This window comes from Puma concolor, chromosome C1 (genome assembly GCF_028749965.1).
Source record: "Puma concolor isolate L17-30 chromosome C1, mPumCon1.1.hap2, whole genome shotgun sequence".
Lineage (NCBI taxonomy): Eukaryota > Metazoa > Chordata > Mammalia > Carnivora > Felidae > Puma > Puma concolor.
This window is the reverse complement of record NC_141674.1, coordinates 151,050,627-151,069,191: the sequence shown is the minus strand read 5'-3', so window position 1 is coordinate 151,069,191 and position 18,565 is coordinate 151,050,627. Positions and strand designations below refer to the sequence as shown.

Genomic DNA, 18,565 nt, shown 5'->3' with positions numbered 1-18,565 from the left:
ATTCTCAGTTCTGGTTATGATATCGAATATGGCAAGGTTATCAACACTTAAAAAAATATAAGAAGATAATTGAAAGCATTCTTTATAAATTAGAGATACGTGTAAACAGAGAATTTTGGTGGAAAAATGCAAAGGCAACATTAACATGTGCCCTGAAATTAAAATACCCTCTGCTAATATAATAAGAGAAATTATTATCTAGACATAAACATCAATAAAAGGGTTTGAGGTTCCAATATAATACATATTGAAGATATACTAATAATTCAATTGTGGATTTGTCTTGTTTCTTCTTATAACAATAGAACACGATACTATCTTAAAAGAAGGGTAAACTGTAAAAGCTTGGTAGAGCCCATACTTTATTGAGCATGAGACAGTGCTTTATTAGACCATCCAATTGAATCATGATGTAGTAAATTATTGGAGACCTAGAAAACGCATCTAAGATATGATTTCTTAATGTTAAAAATTGCAATTTAAGCATCTAGAAGGAAGTGATTTCTTGATAATAAAAATGACTGTATTCTTGAATAAGTTTTTGAAGGAAGTTCTGTGACCCTACAAAATCTATAGGTCAGTGACAAATAGGAAGCTGTGCCTAATGTGAGCTAGTTTGATGCTCATGAGATTCAAGCTGTTAGACCAGAGCATGTCTAGAGGACTTAGCCAATCCTATGCGTCGTTAACATTTTGACTTACTTCCTGCTTTCAGTCTGCTTCTCTCTTTTCTGTACATGCTTTCCTTAGGTGATGTCATCCCCAATCTTGGTTTTGACTACGAGCCATATAGAGTGCTGATCGCAAGCTTACCTCCAACTCTGACCTCTCCTCTTAACTTCAGACCCATGGATACAAATGAATACCTGCTGGGGCACCTGGGTGGCTCAGTTGGGCAAGCCTCTGTCTTCTGTGCAGGTCATGATCTCATGGTTCATGGGTTTAAGCCCTGCGTCAGGCTCTGTGTTGACAGCTCAGAGCCTGGAGCCTGCTTCAGGTTCTGTGTCTCCCTCTCTCTCTCTGTCCCTCCTCTGTTCATGCTCTGTCTCTCTCTCAAAAATAAATAAATAAATAAACAAATAAATAAATAAATAAATAAATAAATAGCTGCTGGACACATTCACTCGCACCATTCACTGGCACCTCAAAATCAGCACTTCCCCAAGCAAATATTTTTTATAACAGCACTATTCAAGATTGCCAAAAGATGGAAACAACCCAAGTGTCCGTCAATAGATGAATGGATGAACAAATTGTGGTATAAACATAAAATGGAATATTGCTCAGCCATGAAAAAGGAAATACTGATACGTGCTACAATGTGCTCAAAAACATGCTTAGTGAAAGAAGCCAAACAAAAAAGATCATATGTTGTCTGATTCCATTTATATGAAATATACAGAAATGTCAAATCTACAGAGACAGAAATTGTTAGTTGACAGAGGCTGGGAAGAGAATGGGAGTAGGAGTGATCGCTTAATGGGTCATTTTCGGATTTAACTTTCATGTAGCGTACAATATTTATTAAATGAGTAAGTAGAGTAGATAATAAGAATATGTTCATTTGAACTTTCTAATGCATCATGGTACATAATGCATGTTGTCTGTAGTAGTCAGACTCCAAAATGGCCTCCGACAATCTTCACTCCTGGTAGTCACATCTTTTGTAGTCAGTCCCTTGCCACACTGTAACTAATAAAATATGGCAGGGTTCATAGTATGTCACTTCTGAGATTCGGTTATAAAAGATACTATAGCTTCTGTCTTGGTTGATTGTTCTCTCTGGCACATGCGCTAGCTCTCTTTCTGTGTGTGTGTGTATATAGACACACTCAGCTGTCACGTTCTGAGCAGCCCTATAGAGAGGCTCAGATGGAGATTAACTGAAGATGCAGCCAACAGCCACATGAGTGAGTTTAGAAATGGATCCTCCAGCCCCAGTCAAACCTTCAGGTGACTACAGTCCCACTTGATAGCTAAATCTTATGAGAGACCTTGAGCCAGAATCATCCAGATAAGCCACTCCCAAACTCTTGACACTCAGAAACCATGTGAGATGATGAATATTTGTTATTTAAGTTGCAAACTTTGCAGTAATTTGTTAAGCAGCAACAAATAACTAATGCAACTATTAAAACTCGACAGAAACCATTGGCAATTATTTGGAACTTAGACCAATGAAAGATTTTTTCAGGGAGGAGTGTTTTATCACTAACTTTGTTTAGTGACAAAAGGGTGCCTAGTGATAATATAAAACATGCTGACGTTAGTTAGCTTTCTTATTGCTTTGAAATTCTCCACAGCTATTGCATCCGCTTATTGCCTGTACCCAGAATGAAATGCTCCCAACTGCTCTCATATATCCTGGCTTAGCTTAGCCATTGTCATCCTTCTCTGGAATAACTGGAGTTTCTGATTCTAGCCTCACCCATCCACATTGAATGTATCTACCACAGTGATAGCAGTGTAATCTTTCTAATCTTAAATCTGACCTTATAGCTCAGATTGTAATTCAGGGTGTATAAAGCCCTTTAATAACTCTCTTGTGGCTACAGAATAAACCTCAGATGATTCACAAAACTCTTCATTTCTGCCTATGCAGAAAATACTGTAAAATTTCACTTATTACACAGTAGTATTCTAACTAGGTTGTCATGATCCGGCCCTCACTTAAGCCCCTCTAACCTCAATCCCTACTCACTTCTGCATGTACTGGTAGTTGTAAGTCATGATGAAAGATGTGTTGTTCATTAACTATACATATACTTTTCTGCACATGCTGATCTTTTGCTTGGAATTTTCCAGTTCTCCTCCAGCTCTATCCCTACTCCATTCCAATTGTATCCCTATTTACTCGGTAAATTCTTCCCCCTGCCCCCCATAAACTATAGCTAAAAATGTCTCTTCTTAGAGACGTTTCCCTGGACTTCCTTAGTCCAAATAATGTGCTTCGTCATATTCTATAGCAATCATGTATTTACATGTCTGTTTTCTCTACTAGACTGAGAACCACTCAAGGACAAGAACAATATTTAATTTACCCTTAGTGCTCTGTTGACTAACAGTGTCAGCCACCTAGTGTGCATATGATAAACAATGGAATGACTAAATATTGAAAATTAGAGCAACAACAGCAACAAAAACTATCCACTATCACAACATCCTAGCTCACATACTCCTGTAATTTTTACACAAGCATTCCCATATTTTTACATAAATTATCAATTTATAATCATAGTATTAACATGGTTCAGCATTCTGAATTTGTTTTTGTTTTGGATAGCTTTTATTGCTACCTGTTCAAGTTCACTAATCTTTTCTTCTGCAGTGTCTGAGTTGCTGTTAATCTTTTCAGGTACACCTTTCATCTCAGGCATTGTTTTTTATGAACAAGTAGAGGTCATAATTGCTAGTTAAATATACCTCATAGTATGGTTGTCAGCTAAACTGTGCCCCTTCATGCCATAACACATAAATCATCTTTCCTTTCTTCCTTCTGTCCCGCCTTCTTTCTTTCCATCCTTCATCCTTCTTCATCAACCTGTTAAAGAGAAATTTCTCAACACAAGTTCCTTTTAAGTTTGAAGCAACATTCCAGTGTTTCTGGTGGTGATGTTGGTGGCAACATACGGTGGTAAAATATACTTTTATAGTGTTTAACCTGTGCCAGGCACTATTCTAGCTCCCACTTGTATATTAACTCATTTAATCTCTCAACTACTTTATTTTACCCTTTCCCAGCTAGGGAGTCGAACAGCCACCTTTTAACCAAGGTAGTCTGACTCCAGAGTCTGTGCCCGTAGTAAAAATCTCAACCTGGAAGGATTTCAGTGAAGACCAAAGGAGGTAACTTATGTGAGAGGGTTTGTAAACTATAAAGTAATTATGATGTTAAAATAATTTCAAAATAATGGTGATGGCAATGATGGTGACAAAGTCCAGATAAGACCACAGGAAGTCCTAGGAACAAAAAGAAAGCATTGCTGAGAATCCAGCTATAATTTCAATTTGGGAAATGTACAGGTGCTAAAGAAGCTGAAGATGATGTTTCCTTTACGTGTTCTTTCCTTCTTTCCTAGCTTTCTAATTCCACAGCAACATCAAGGAAATAGAATTACCAATGCCTTCCACCCTGGCTTGGCTAATAATCTACAATGCCACAGAACCCTGACCTAAAAGATAAAAATTGATGGAATTTATAGTGCTGGGTTTTTATTTTTATTGAATACTTCTATGTGATCTTGAAACACGTTACACCTTTTCATTTCAGGACCACATTGAAGAGTATTTTTGTGTGTGTATACACATATGTATGTGTATATATAACGTGTGTACACACACTGGTTAAATCTCAGCTTTGTTTTATCTCATTTCTAATTTTTTTAAAAAAAATCTCTAATATCTAAGAATTGAAATGACTAAATAGTTGTCTTCAATGTTGAGGAGTATAATTTTTAAAAAAAGAAAGAAATGGGGGAGAAGCAAAAATTCTATCTTAACTTTAGATACTTCTGTAGAACTTCTGTCATTGGAGAGAATATTGGAAATATCCTCATTAAGGTATTTGGAGCACATGCACCTTTTCTTGACCTCTTTTGTGAAATCATGAAATCACAGCCTACCTCACACAGGCCTCTAAACATATTGCTTAACATCGGGATATTTTAGAAATTGAAATTACAGTTGAAAGAAATAACCCTCAGTAGACACATGTTTTGTTTGTTTGTTTGTTTGTTTTTGAGTAGTTCTTCTTTATGTTGATGTAAGAATCTTTGAGGTCTTATGTATAAGCACATATCTTATTTTTTTTTAGGTTTGAGTTATTCTTTAATAAAAAGCTAATATTTTATGGTAGTCTATATCATTACACAATGATGGTTACAAATTTGGATTTCTTTTAACAATACAACTATTCAAGGAGTAGATACATGTTTAATGAAATGATTTTGTTGGTCCTCTTAAAACATTAAAAAATTATCCTGTTAAATCATTTTTTTGTCAGAAGCATTTTATAAACCTGGAAAGCAAAGGCCCAAAAGTTAAAATCTGTCTCTAGGAAATGTTGATCTGCATGAAACCCAAATGTCTTTTGCAAATGTCTAACAAATGTGGCTTGACAACTCCTGGCCTATAGAAAAGAAATCAGACAATAAAGTGAGAGCAATTTGTCTCCTTCCCATTCCACTGGCTTACACCCTTGACTCTTAAACATTTTAAATTATTTTGAGTTTTGATGTCATCAAAGATTATAATAATACTTATCAGCAACCTGTGAACAAACATACTGTTAAGATGAGCTAATGAGTGCAAATAATCGAGCCATGGTTCCTTAAGGGCAGGGTCCAGGTCTTTACTTGCCTCTAGAGTTCATCAACAAATAGTCTCTTGCATACTGATTGTGCTTACTGAATGTTCATTGGATGAATTAATTAGTTACTAAATTATTTCATTTGTCCCTTGGTGGATATGATCATCTGACTTAGGTCAGTTAAAGTGAGAAAGAGGTGAAATCTTTATGGACCACCCTTTCCAAGCAGAGCTTTTTGGGGGAATGCATGTTCTTGATAGTCAATGGAGTCCTTAGTTCCATCACATTCTTAGATAGCAGCATCCAACTCCACGCATTACTTGCTAAATTTAGGACTTAGTAGTCTGTCATTACCAACGTTAATAAATATTCACTGTAATGGAGTTTCCTCAACCGTGCCCATTTTTAGCTTTCATTAATACGTTTATCAAAAGCAATTTTTAAATCATGTGTACTGTTTGTCTATTTCACTTCTTGGAGGAATTTTTTCTAAAGTTAATACCTACTGTTTGAAATATATGTGTTCCTTTTATCTGTCCAAAATATGTTGGGCCAAAGAGGGGATGGGTGGATGGTTGTTGCTGTCATTCCTGCAAGTAACAAAATCACGAATGTCTAAATTGGAAAGGATCTTTGAGGACTTTAAAATATTCACTACTACAAATTCTGGAGGATTCCTAGTGTTGAAACACTTCTCCATGTGCCTCCAATGGATTTGCACGTTGATCAGATAATTAGATAATTGGTGCTTGGAGAGAGGCTCAGACTGGGTTCCATAGGATGGGCATTTGATCCAACATGGTGGGAGGAAGTTGTGAGAGGGCTGAGTCATAAGGAAAAGAATAGAGTGGACCAGGTGAAGAAAGGTGAAAGGTATGGTTGGCAGACGGATCAGAAAAAACTGGAGTAACACAACAATACAATGTGAGTTGAAAGGAGCTGGCATGGAGGGGAGGAAAGAACTACAAGCCAACAAGTAATATAGTGGAAGGAGATGAATCTGGAAAAATGGGAAGGGCCTGGTCAAGAAAGGAGTTGTGAGCTGTGATAAAAAGTGTGAACTGAACAGTGCTTCCCAAACTCTGGTGGGAGATACGGGACACATTCTGAGAAATTTTTAATTTGTGTTTTGTTTTGATGAAAAAAAGTTAAAAAAAAATTTTTTTTAATGTTTATTTTTGACAGGAAGAGTGAGACAGAGCGTGAGCAGGGGAGGGCCAGAGAGAGGGAGACACAGAATCGGAAGCAGGCTCCAGGCTCTGAGCTGTCAGCACAGAGTCAGATGTGGGGCTTGAACTCACAGACCACGAGATCATGACCTGAGCCGAAGTCAGATGCCTAACTGACTGAGCCACCCAGGCACCCATGATGAAAAAATATTTTTAAAGAATATTCCACTTAGAAAGATAATAAGATTTTAGTTTCTTAGGGCAGGGGTCTACAAAACAAGGTCTAAAGCCACATATCTAAGAAATAGCAAGCTAGAAGATTTATACTGAACCTCTTAAAAAACAATTCCTTATTCATGACAAAATTCTATTGTAGAGTAAAACCACGGGTTCCCTTGAATATACATTCTTATTTGTTTAACCCACTCAGACTTCTAACATATATGTCAGTCATACTTTCACCTTGCAAAAACTGGCCTTTCTGTTTTAATATTCAGTAAATGTATTACAGACATCACCTAGTTATCTAATGTGGAAGCAAGAGAACTCACAGCCAGTAATTCTCCAAGTTCTGTGTGAAGTCTTTCTAAAAATTCTAAATCCCATTTCCAATTTGCTGATGTTCTACTACAGGGGTGTGTTGCAAAATTTCTAATTTTATCCTTCAATTATTTCAATACTCAGGCAGATGGCATAAGAACAAAGGCATTAATGAATGCTAACTTGTTTGGTCCACTTCTGATTAAGTATAATAAAAAAATGTTTACCCTTGGTTATAAGTGAAACCAGATTAGAGATCTTGGATGGGATAATTGGTGGTTCAATGTCTTTAACTTGCTGCTGCTTCTGCAGGGACACAGTCCCCCATCTTTCACTTCATACAAGCTTCTTATGGCTGACACATCATTCTCTTCCAGCATGTCTCCTTGAAGAGATTTTTCCCGACAACTCTACTTAAAATTTCTAACCCAACTCCCACAAAGTTGCTCTCCTCTCATTATACTTTCTTCATAGAGCTTACCACAGTTTAATGTTGTTTCATTTGTGTCTCTCTCACTAGATGGTAAGCTCTGTGCAGGCAAACACCAAGTAAACTACATCCCCAATGGTATCTATGCGTGTCCTGAATATAGAGTATACTTCTTAAATGTTAGTGAAGGTGTAAATGTACAGCTTCTCTTGGGGAACATCACTCAATGGCTCATGCTCTCCTAAGGCTCATCTTGGCATCAAATTCATTAAGAATCTTTCATGAGCTCCTTCTACCAAACGTGATAAGTATGAAGAACACATTTTAAAGAATTTGTTATTATTTAAAAATTTTTTTTCTCAGCAAGCTGATATGGGTTTATTAGAGAAATAGCTGACCCAGGCTTGGACACAAACTATACAAAAACCTGGGACAATTTTATCAAGCTAGAAAGCAAAAAAAATCGATCAGACTATTGGGATCTGGTAATAATAATAATAAAAAAAAAAGACATAGGAGTCAATTCAAAGAGTCTTCCATTGACCAAAGATGGGGCAATTTAAGCACCAATAAGAATAATGACTGTGATTGATTGAAATAAAGAAAATATATAAAAAGCTGTAAGTTCAGAATATTACTTAAAATTGGTTAGGTTTGGAGTTTCCTATGGCATCAATTCATTATTCTCAAAACTGGTAAGTAGGAAGAAGGAAGTATCTTGCTTTGCCTGTGCTAATTGTATTTCAAGTTAACCAAAGAGTTGAAGAAAATTCTTCTCCATAGACAATTTCCAACTAACAAGTGCAGAAGAAATGATAAAATTATAAAACCATAATTTTGTAATACCTAATGAAATAATGGGTTGAGGTAATACTCATGAACGACTCTTTTTTTTTAATTTTTAATATATGAAATTTATTGTCAAATTGGTTTCCATACAACACCCAGTGCTCATCCCAAAAGATGCCCTCTTCAATGCCCATCACCTACCCTTCCCTCCCTCCCACCCCCCATCAACCCTCAGTTTGTTCTCAGTTTTTAAGAGTCTCTTATGCTTTGGCTATCTCCCACTCTAACCTCATTCTTTTTTTTCCCTCCCTTCCCCCATGGGTTTCTGTTAACTTTCTCAGGATCCACATAAGAGTGAAAACATATGGTATCTGTCTTTCTCTGTATGGCTTATTTCACTTAGCATCACACTCTCCAGTTCCATCCACGTTGCTACAATGGGCCATATTTCATTCTTTCTCATTGCCACGTAGTACTCCATTGTGTATATAAACCACAATTTCTTTATCCATTCATCAGTTGATGGACATTTAGGCTTTTTCCACAATTTGGCTATTGTTGAGAGTGCTGCTATAAACATTGGGGTACAAGGGCCCCTATGTATCAATACTCCTGTATCCCTTGGGTAAATTCCTAGCAGTGCTACTGCTGGGTCATAGGGTAGGTCTATTTTTAATTTTTTGAGGAACCTCCACACTGTTTTCCAGAGTGGCTGCACCAATTTGCATTCCCACCAACAGTGCAAGAGGGTTCCCGTTTCTCCACATCCTCTCCAGCATCTATAGTCTCCTGATTTGTTCATTTTGGCCACTTTGACTGGCGTGAGGTGATATCTGAGTGTGGTTTTGATTTGTATTTCCCTGATGAGGAGTGACGTTGAGCATCTTTTCATGTGCCTGTTGGCCATCCGGATGTCTTCTTTAGAGAAGTGTCTATTCATGTTTTCTGCCCATTTCTTCACTGGATTATTTGTTTTTCAGGTGGGGAGTTTGGTGAGCTCTTTATAGATTTTGGATACTAGCCCTTGGTCTGATATGTCATTTGCAAATATCTTTTCCCATTCCGTTGGTTGCCTTTTAGTTTTGTTGATTGTTTCCTTTGCTGTGCAGAAGCTTTTTATCTTCATGAGGTCCCAATAGATGAACGACTCTTAAAACCATAGAACTTTTAAATGGGTAAATCAGACTGATAATACCAAAACTTCTGATCAATCTTAGTATCACTAAAAATGAGACAATCAGTCATTATGTGTCTCCTGATGTGATATGATGTACATCACATCACCTGTGTATGTTTAGCACCATCTATGAAGCATTCTTTGCCAAAAAAAAAGTGAACCTGAATGTAATTAAACCTCTATAACTAACCATCACTTTATGTTTTATTATTAGTAGTATATTTAAATTTAAATCCAAGTTAGTTAATGTATAGTGTAATAATGATTTCAGGAATAGAATTTATTGATTCATCACTTACATATTACACCCAGTACTCATCCCAACAAGTGCCCTCTTTAATGCCCGTTGCCCATTGAGCCCATCCCACCACCCAACACCCCTCCAGCAACCCTCAGTTTGTTCTCTGTATTTAAGAGTGTCTTATGGTTTATCTCACTCTCTGTTTTTACATTATTTTTGCTTCCCTTCCCTTGTTAGAACTAATCATCACTTTAAAAGACACCAAGAGGGGCGCCTGGGTGGCGCAGTCGGTTAAGCGTCCGACTTCAGCCAGGTCACGATCTCGCGGTCCGTGAGTTCGAGCCCCGCGTCGGGCTCTGGGCTGATGGCTCAGAGACTGGAGCCTGTTTCCGATTCTGTGTCTCCCTCTCTCTCTGCCCCTCCCCCGTTCATGCTCTGTCTCAAAAATAAATAAACGTTAAAAAAAAAAACATTAAAAAAATAATAAAAAATAAAAAAAAATAAAAAGTGAGTGGGGGCTAACTTTTATATATTAAAAGAGGCTTGCGCGAGACATCAACCAAATTTAATATGTGGACATTGTTTCAGTCTGATTTAAATGAACTACAAACGCAGTTTTTTAGATAATCAGAGAAAAATGAAAGAACAGGGTATTAGTAGATCTTAATAAATTATGAATTTTGTTAGCTGTGATCATGATATTGTTTTAAAACGTTCTTATATGCTTGAGGTAGATATTAAAGTAGTTGCAGGTGAAATGACATGATGTTTGGGATTAGCTTTAAAATACTCCAGAAAAATAAAAGCATGTTGGTGTATGGGTGAGTGTGTGAGTGGGTGTGGGTGTGGGTGCATGTGTAACAAGAATTACAAATGTTAATAAGTATTGAAGCTGGTTCATTATTCTCTCTGCTTTTGTATTTGTTTGAGAATGATCATGAGTAAAATTAAAAGCTGAGTTTTGTTTTTAAAGTGTTTTAGTATAAAATACAGCAAACATACAAAAAATTCTCTGAACCACTTACAGAAAACATTGAAATATATTCCTACATATCCGCAACCCAGTGCAAAACATGAAAAGTTACCATCTCTACCAGGCCCCTTTGGTGCCTCTCTGAATATCTCACCTTTCTCCTTCAGAGATAACCACCATTCTGAATTTTCTGTTATCTCCTTATATTTCATGTACCTATTCTTACACAATATACTTTTTGTTATTTTTTGTTTTTGAACTCGATACAAATGGAATGATGCTTTATGTTGACTTGCTTCTTCAACATTCATTTTGAAAAGATACATGTTGATGTTTTTAACTGTAGTTTATTCATTTTCACTGCTGTAAAGTGTTCCATTGTGTGCAAGTACCATAGTCTTTTTATCTATTCAATGGTTGACAGACATTTGAGTTGTTAGTATATTGTGAACATTTCTGTATATTTCTCTTGGGGCATATATTGAATACTTTCTTTGAGGTATGTATGTACAAGTGGAACTATTGTGCCATAATATACACGCAAATGAAACTGGGCAATGACAAACTGTATTCTAAAATGGTGGTTGTACCAATTCACACTTTCCCTGGAAAGTAGTTTTCAAGAGTTCCCCCTTTTCCACTTCTTCGCCTACACTTAACATTTTCAGTACTATTTTTTGCCGCTCTGGTAAGTGTGAAATGGTATCTTATTATTTCAATTTGCATTTCCTTTATTATAGAGTGTATCTTTTCAAAGTTATAGGAACATTTATCATTCCTCTTCTGTGAAATATGCATCCATCTTTTGCTCATTTTGTTTTTTCTTATTGATACCAAGGAATTCTTTATATTATTCTACATATTAACTCCTTATAGTTTTGTGGATTACAAATAACTATTTTGTGGTCTGCTTTTTCACTTTCTATACAGAATCCTTTGATGAACCAGTGTTCATAATTTTAATATAGTCAAATTGATCAATCTTGCACTTTTGGTCACCTTATTAAAGGAATTTTTCCCTTCAAAGCTATAAACATATTTCCCTAAATTGTCTTCTAATAGCTTTATCATTAAAATTTTTTTAATGTTTATTTATTTTTGAGAGAGAGAGAGAGGCAGAGAGAGAAGCAGAGCATGAGCGAGGGAGGAGCGGAGAGAGAGGGAGACAGAATCTGAAGCAGGCTCCAGGCTCTGATCTATGAGCACAGAGCCCGTCGTAGGGCTCGAACTCACGAACCACGACACCATGACCTGAGCGGAAGTCGACGCTTAACCCACTGAGCCACCCAAAGTGCCCCATTTTATCTTTTTTTTTTTTTTTTTTAATTTAAGTCTTTAATTCACTTGAACTTTTTTCTTTCCCTTTTGTGAGGCAGGGCTCCAATTTCATTTTTTCCATATGGATAGCCAATTGACCTAGAATCATTTATTGAGAAGCTCATTCTTTCTCCACTGCTCTGCAATACCAATTCAGTCATAAATCAAGTGTCCACATAATTGTGTGTGTGCTTCTGTGTTCTTGAACACAGGCTGAATTGTCATCATCCAGAAAAAAGTAGAACAGTCTAAGTTTGGTAATTTCCCTTATCACCTCAAGCCTTTCAAACACAAGTTCCTAAAGCACAAGTTAGTTCATGTCAGTTTTCTTCCCCAAAACATTAAAGAGTCCCACAATGAAACATGTAAGGAAATTTTTAACGTTTGCCTAGCCAGATAGTGAATCATTCTGACCTTCAGATTTACAATAACCTCAACAGTGCCCACCATATATCAGAAACCCAATAAACACTAGTTTCTGTATAGGATTTTTACATAGGTTAACTGTTAATTTTTTAAAGAATACATGATTTGCCTCCTAGCATATCCAAAATGTTCTCATATCAGCTTACACTTATTTTGTTTTGTCAAAATGCATAACCTTAAAATTTGTCCAAATCATGTAAAGATTGTAAGGGTTTCATGACACTGTTTCTTTGTTTTAAAGTATCTAACTAAACCTGCTTTGAAATGTAATGGTATAAAAATGTAACTTTAACGAAATCATGCATTCCATGTCAGTTTGGTTTACCTTTTGTGCTGTTAGGAAAACAGACTCTCAGAAAACCAAATTGACAAAACAAAGTAATCAAGGTCTATTTAATAACAAATGAATTTTTTATTACATTTTATTAGATGTGCAAGGACTCCAATTTGGAGGTGCTTCCTTACTCTATTTGTGCATTTTGGTATTATCTCTTTTTGAGCTAGAATATAAAAGTCTTCTACAGGCTGCTTCAGGAACCAATTAACTCCATTAAATTATAACCAGTTACATAGTGAACTGAACCACTGCTGTCTGGGGCTGTCTAGAACTGTGACAATTAGGAGATGGAGACAGGCAGAAAGAGAGAGATTGATTTTATATGTCACTGAAGCACGCTGCAACAATATGCCAGTGTGACTTTCAAAATGGCCTTAAAATATTCCAAACTCAGGAGTTTCCTTGCTCCTGAGTGGGAGTTGACAGACTGTCTGGCAGCATTAGAAAGAGGCAGAGAAGAGCTGATGTCTATATTGTGTCCTCTAATAATAACATTCTGCCTCTTTGCGGCATCTCCCCCTTAGAAGGATCCATCTATTTGTTGTGAGGTGTGTGTGTGTTTGAGAGAGCTTTGCCTCCCCTTGTGCAGAGGGCACGATTTCACCCCTCACATCTGGGAAAACCAAACCAAAGGATACTAACCCTCCCAAGGTCACCTAGAAAATTAAGTGTTGTGGTCTGGGGGTTGGGAGAACAGAACCCAGGTGTCCCGACTCCAGCTTTGTGGTTGGACACTAAATCATTTTCGATTTCTTACGAAAAAAAAAAAAAAATCATTGGGCGGGTGGGGGGGGGAGAGTGAGAAATTGATCAGATTTCCTCCGCTTTCTCCTTACTTCCCCTCCCCCTTACGGCGATAAAAACTCAAGAAAGGAAACGAGGTGTCCACTTTGCAGTTCTTAAACTGGGTCTCCCAAGTCACCCCCCACCTCCCATCGCCCACACAAAGCGACCCGGGTTCCCAAGGTTTCCGCTCGTCCAACAGCGAGACCTGGAAGTGAGGAGTGGTTAAAACTCAGCCCTCACCTCCAGCGGGTCCCGAGCTCCGCGGCGCCCAAGCCCCGCCCCGCCCGCCCTTCCCCCCACCGCCTCGGCGCGCCAGCCCCTCTCCCCTCTCCCAATCCGGCGCACCCACCCCAGATGCCGCCTGGCACTGAGCGAAGCCGTCGTCGCCGCCGCAGCAGCACTTTCCACTTGTACTGATCACCTCCCAGCCCCGCTCTGCCTGCTCGCTGGAGCGGAGAGCGGCCCGCGCGCCAGCCCTTGGCAACCTCGGAGCAGTCGGGCTCCGGGAGGCAACTCCTTGGGAGCGCCCTGTCCAGGGTGCCCTCTGCGCTCTGCAGTGTCTTTCTCTCTGCCTGGGAGGAGGAGAAGAAGGAGGAGGAGGACGACGACGACGACGTCTGGTCCGGGCTGGGAGGTGGAGCAGCGGCAGCCGCCGCCGCCGCCGCCGCCGCCGGAAAGGGAGAGGCAGGAGAGATCGAGACTTGGAAACCCCAAAGTGCCCGCGACCCTGCACGGCAGGCTCACGGCAGGCTCCCTTCCAGCTTCATGGGCAAAGTGTGGAAACAGCAGATGTACCCTCAGTACGCCACCTACTACTACCCCCAGTATCTTCAAGCGAAGGTAAAGGGGCGCCGGGGGCGGGGGGCGCCGGGGGCGCGCGCGCCGGTCGGGGCCCGTGCAGGGGCGCGCGCGGCGAGCCCCCGCCACCCCCGGCGGAGTTGATGGAGGGTTGCTAACTATAGCGCTGGCCTGGGCGGCGCGGGGCGGCGCGCGGGGCTGCGGCTGCCCGGGGAGCAGAGTGCGGGGATCGGGTTACAGAAAGCCGTGGGGGGAGAGACTAGACAGGAAAGAGCCGCCAGCCCCTTCCTGGCCCGGGAGGCGGGGAGGGTCGCGGGGCCGAGCGGCGCCCCTCACCGAGCGGTGGCTGCTCAGCCGCCGACGCCTGGGGCTCCGCGGCAGGACCCGCGGCCGGCGCGGCTTTTCGACCGCTTCTCCTTGGGCCTCGCCCTGCGAGCAGTAACTCTTGCCTTCCCTCGGAGTGGTGCGCAGCCCCGGGGCCCCCAGGGACGCCCCTCAACCTCCCGCGCGCGCGATGACTGGGGCTTGAAGTGGGGGGACGGGACATTTTCTTCCCCGCCTACGGCCTTGCGCGCCCGCCTCTCGCCTTGATCTTTGTGCGGTGTGGCACTTCACCTGGTTACTGATTTCTACTTTTACGCTGGTGTTTTGGGTGAAAAAGTGGCCAAAGTTCACTCCCCGTTCACTGATGTTCCTTTTAATCTATCCTGTAGGTTTTGCAAAGGAAGGACAATGGGCAGATTTCAGTGCAAAGAAGTGACTTTATATATAGTTTAGAAAAATGCTACCTTATATGTTGACCACAGTTCGATTTCCAGTGGTGCTTTCTCAAAAGTGGCCTTGACATACTCTTAGGTAACACAGCTGATGACATGTAGCCATACAAATTGCGACTGACTTTCTGGAGACCCCGGGTACCTTGTTAGTGGGCCTGTCTTATTTTTTCAGTGAGATTTGAGGCATTCCGAACTCACTAAAATAAATATTTGTGTATGTGTGTGTGTATATATATATATATATATATATATATATATATAGTGGGCCCATGAAGAGGGAGGGTTTCACTGCTTTGGAAGCTTCTTCCATAATTTGGGAGGGTTGAAGTTGGATGCAGCAGCCTTCTTCAGCGATTAGCATCTCCTATCACTACCCCAGGTGCCTTTCTAGATCACAAAAGAATCAAATATGGATGCAGTGTCTGAACTTTCTTTGGTAGGTTGTAATCATGTCCTCCTTGCTGGCAGAGGACATTCCTGGCCTGATGCAAAGAATCTCTGATTCAATCTTGATAAGCTTTTCTTTCTTACAGTGTGTGTGGTCCGCGTTATGTACCTACAACATAGCTCTGTATTTTCTCATGTAAAAAAGGACACTTGTCAGCACTGAGACCAGAAATTTTCGAGTAATCAAGGACCTCCTTTTTGTTCCCCTCAATTCTCATCTTACTTTGGGTGGCCAGAAAGCAGCAAGATGGTAGAAGCAAGAATACTCATTCATTTCTGTGTGGTCCCCACATATTTGTTTTCAGAGACCCAAGGGAGGTGCTCATTTTTTTGTGAGATACATTGTAAATACAGGTTGTTCAAAGAAATTTTGAGGTATAATCAATGCACTACCTTTTAGATATCATATATGTTTAATGCACTTGTTTAAATTATGCAGCATCGGGTGCCTAAAGGACAGTCTATTCAACACTTAACTATATGAATAATAAATAGATACACTCAGGTGAAGAAGAAAAAGGGCCATGTTTCTACAGGCACATTCACCTTAGTAATTTTTATGTACCATTAGTAAGTTAGAAACCAAGTACATAGCATTTAATATAGCTAATGCATTGCCATTTGGCTCTTTTTGCCCCGTAAATAATTGAAGAGAGAGACAAACGGCAAGAGCCTGCTCCAGTAATTAGGGTCGGATCCCAGAAAGCTTTAGGGCCCATTTTCTGAAAGTGTGCTTCCTGCATAAAGCATTTAATATTGATTTGTGTTACTGTAAGTGACATTCTCAAAACATATCTTGCTGTTTCTACTATGAAATTTGAAATCCTATTACTCGGAATTTCTTTGTTTCAGGAGAAAGACACACATACCGACTTGACCTATATAACGTGGTATTAAAGTTCGATAATTAAACCTAAATTCCCTACTGTACGTATCTTGATTATCCCAGAAAGGGGTATCTCCTAAAATGTAAAGTGACCAGATGCAGATTTTAGGTAAGCACAGTTTGAAATGCATAGCTCTGTTTTTTCTCCTTGACGTATTTGCTGGTAACATGGTAGTGTGAGTCATTAAAAAAAAAAAAAGTGACTTTGTTTGATTGGTAGTTAGTTTAAAAACAAGTGTTGCCTAGTCTACCTAAAGAATTAATATTCTCACTTAGAATCTGTTGTGTACGGTGATGATCCTTGCCTATGTGTGTCTTTTAACCTTCCTGAAACATGCGATAGAAAACATCAGTCTGTTTAAAGTACAGTGATGTGTTTGCTGGTCAGGGTTGTTTTGAAACTTCCGTTTGGAAACTATATCAAAAACTAAGTAATGGCATGGTTGTTTACAAAGTGATATTTGACTTAAACTTGCAATCGGGAGACAGATGTGATGGTTTTGAATCAAGAAAGAATACATGGATGGGATTTCTTTTCAGCAGGAGGAATACATACCAGTTAAAATGACACTTGAGAATGAGTTTTGTTTTCCTATGTTAAGAAATTAACATATGTCAAATAATTCTTCTTGAGTTACTCGTCCAATTAGAGACTGTTGTAAATTTTATTTCGTATTTTTTCCCCATAAAAACATCTTGGTCACTTCTCCGGTTATTAACAACAACAACAACAACAACAATCTGTGCAGTTCTATTACAGCGTGACCATATCAGCATGCTTTGTACTTTGACAGAAAGAAAAATAATTTGACAGAAATCATTAGGAAAGTAGTACAGCTGCATTACACATAAAGTAAATCGGAGGATGATATGGAAGGGCGGGCATGGGCGGAAATGAGGAGATTGTGAAATTTTCTTAATATCTTAGTGTGGACTAACATAGATTAGAAGTAACCTGATTTTACATGCTTGTTGGGTTTTTTTTGTGTTTCTCTGTCAGGGTGGTCTTATCCCAGCAGGCTTTCTTTATCACCTGACACGTTCATTCTACGAGGTAGTTTGATGTAGCTTCGTAAATGTAAGCACATACCGTTCTAAAGGATTTTCTGAATTATAAATGACCCGTGGTATATTATGAAACATTAAATTTGGTATCCACTTTTCAGCTACACAGGAAAAAAATCTGATAATTTAACATATTTTAGCCTAAAGATTTGTATGTGCACATTTTCAAACATTGGCCGTATTAATTTCACTTAGTATAAAGTCACTCCTCACGGTCTGTTTATTTCAGAGATCCTACAACCTACATTACTGCCAATGCATGTATGCAGATATATATGGGAATTGAAATACTTCTTATTTCTTTTGAAGAAAGGAAAGTACAAAATGTTCTTTACATGCTTAGCTAATATTTTGTACCAACTAAATGCAGTGTACACATTTGTGATGTATGTTCATAGTTATCGAAAGATATTTCTATAAAACATACCATTTTGAAAGCTTGGTTTTTAAGTTTTTATGCATAAACAGTATTGTTGTCTATACGCTAAAGAAGTCTTTCTAAAACAAAAGCTTCTTTTAAAGTTATCTTTATATGTGTATGCTAAAGAACATATCACCTATCTTCAAAATATGAAAAATAACGAGTGATATAATTTGGGATTGTGTTAATAAAGGCTACCAGAACAAAGTAGTTTTTCTGTATTGAATTTTTGTGTGCATTAACATTTTGTTGAATTCCTTAACTTTTACTTGGTACCCATATAACTGTTGTGTCAATCTGTTTCTCTAGGGCTTAGGGTTTATGATTTGATACATGGAACGACTGAGTATAGTAGGGTGGTTTGGAGATACAGAGGCATGATATTAGAACTTAGGGTGCTTTGTGTCCTAACAAGTAACCGCGTTTATACAACGAATAAAGTTTGCTTAAATAGATCAATACAGCCAAGTAATATTTTATACCCTGAATACACACCTTCGTTCCTTTGGTGAATGAGATAGTGTGGCTATCTAGAAGTGGTATTGGAACGCCCAAGGTCATGGGATGGTTAAAATGAACATGCATTGTAATGCAGTACTGTAGCATTCTTCCCCCGAGATAGCTATTTCTTTTGGATTTTCCATAGCATCAATTATATTTTTATATGCTGGGAGCTAAA

At 39.0% G+C, this 18,565-nt stretch overlaps 1 protein-coding gene across 5 annotated transcripts in view; it reads left to right on the top strand.

Moving 5' to 3' along the window:
* The first annotated feature begins 13,802 nt into the window (after nucleotides 1-13,802).
* Nucleotides 13,803-18,565, top strand: part of RBMS1 (RNA binding motif single stranded interacting protein 1) — a 222,415-nt gene continuing 217,652 nt past the window's right edge. For 2 of the 5 annotated variants that reach the window (XM_086718727.1, XM_086718729.1), the window contains exon 1: nucleotides 13,808-14,333. In XM_086718727.1, coding sequence (XP_086574853.1) covers nucleotides 14,259-14,333 — 75 coding nt within the window. In that variant the 5' untranslated portion in view covers nucleotides 13,808-14,258. Of the gene's footprint in view, nucleotides 14,334-18,565 lie in introns of all 5 variants that reach the window. The other 3 variants (XM_086718725.1, XM_086718724.1, XM_086718731.1) reach the window with 3 other exon arrangements.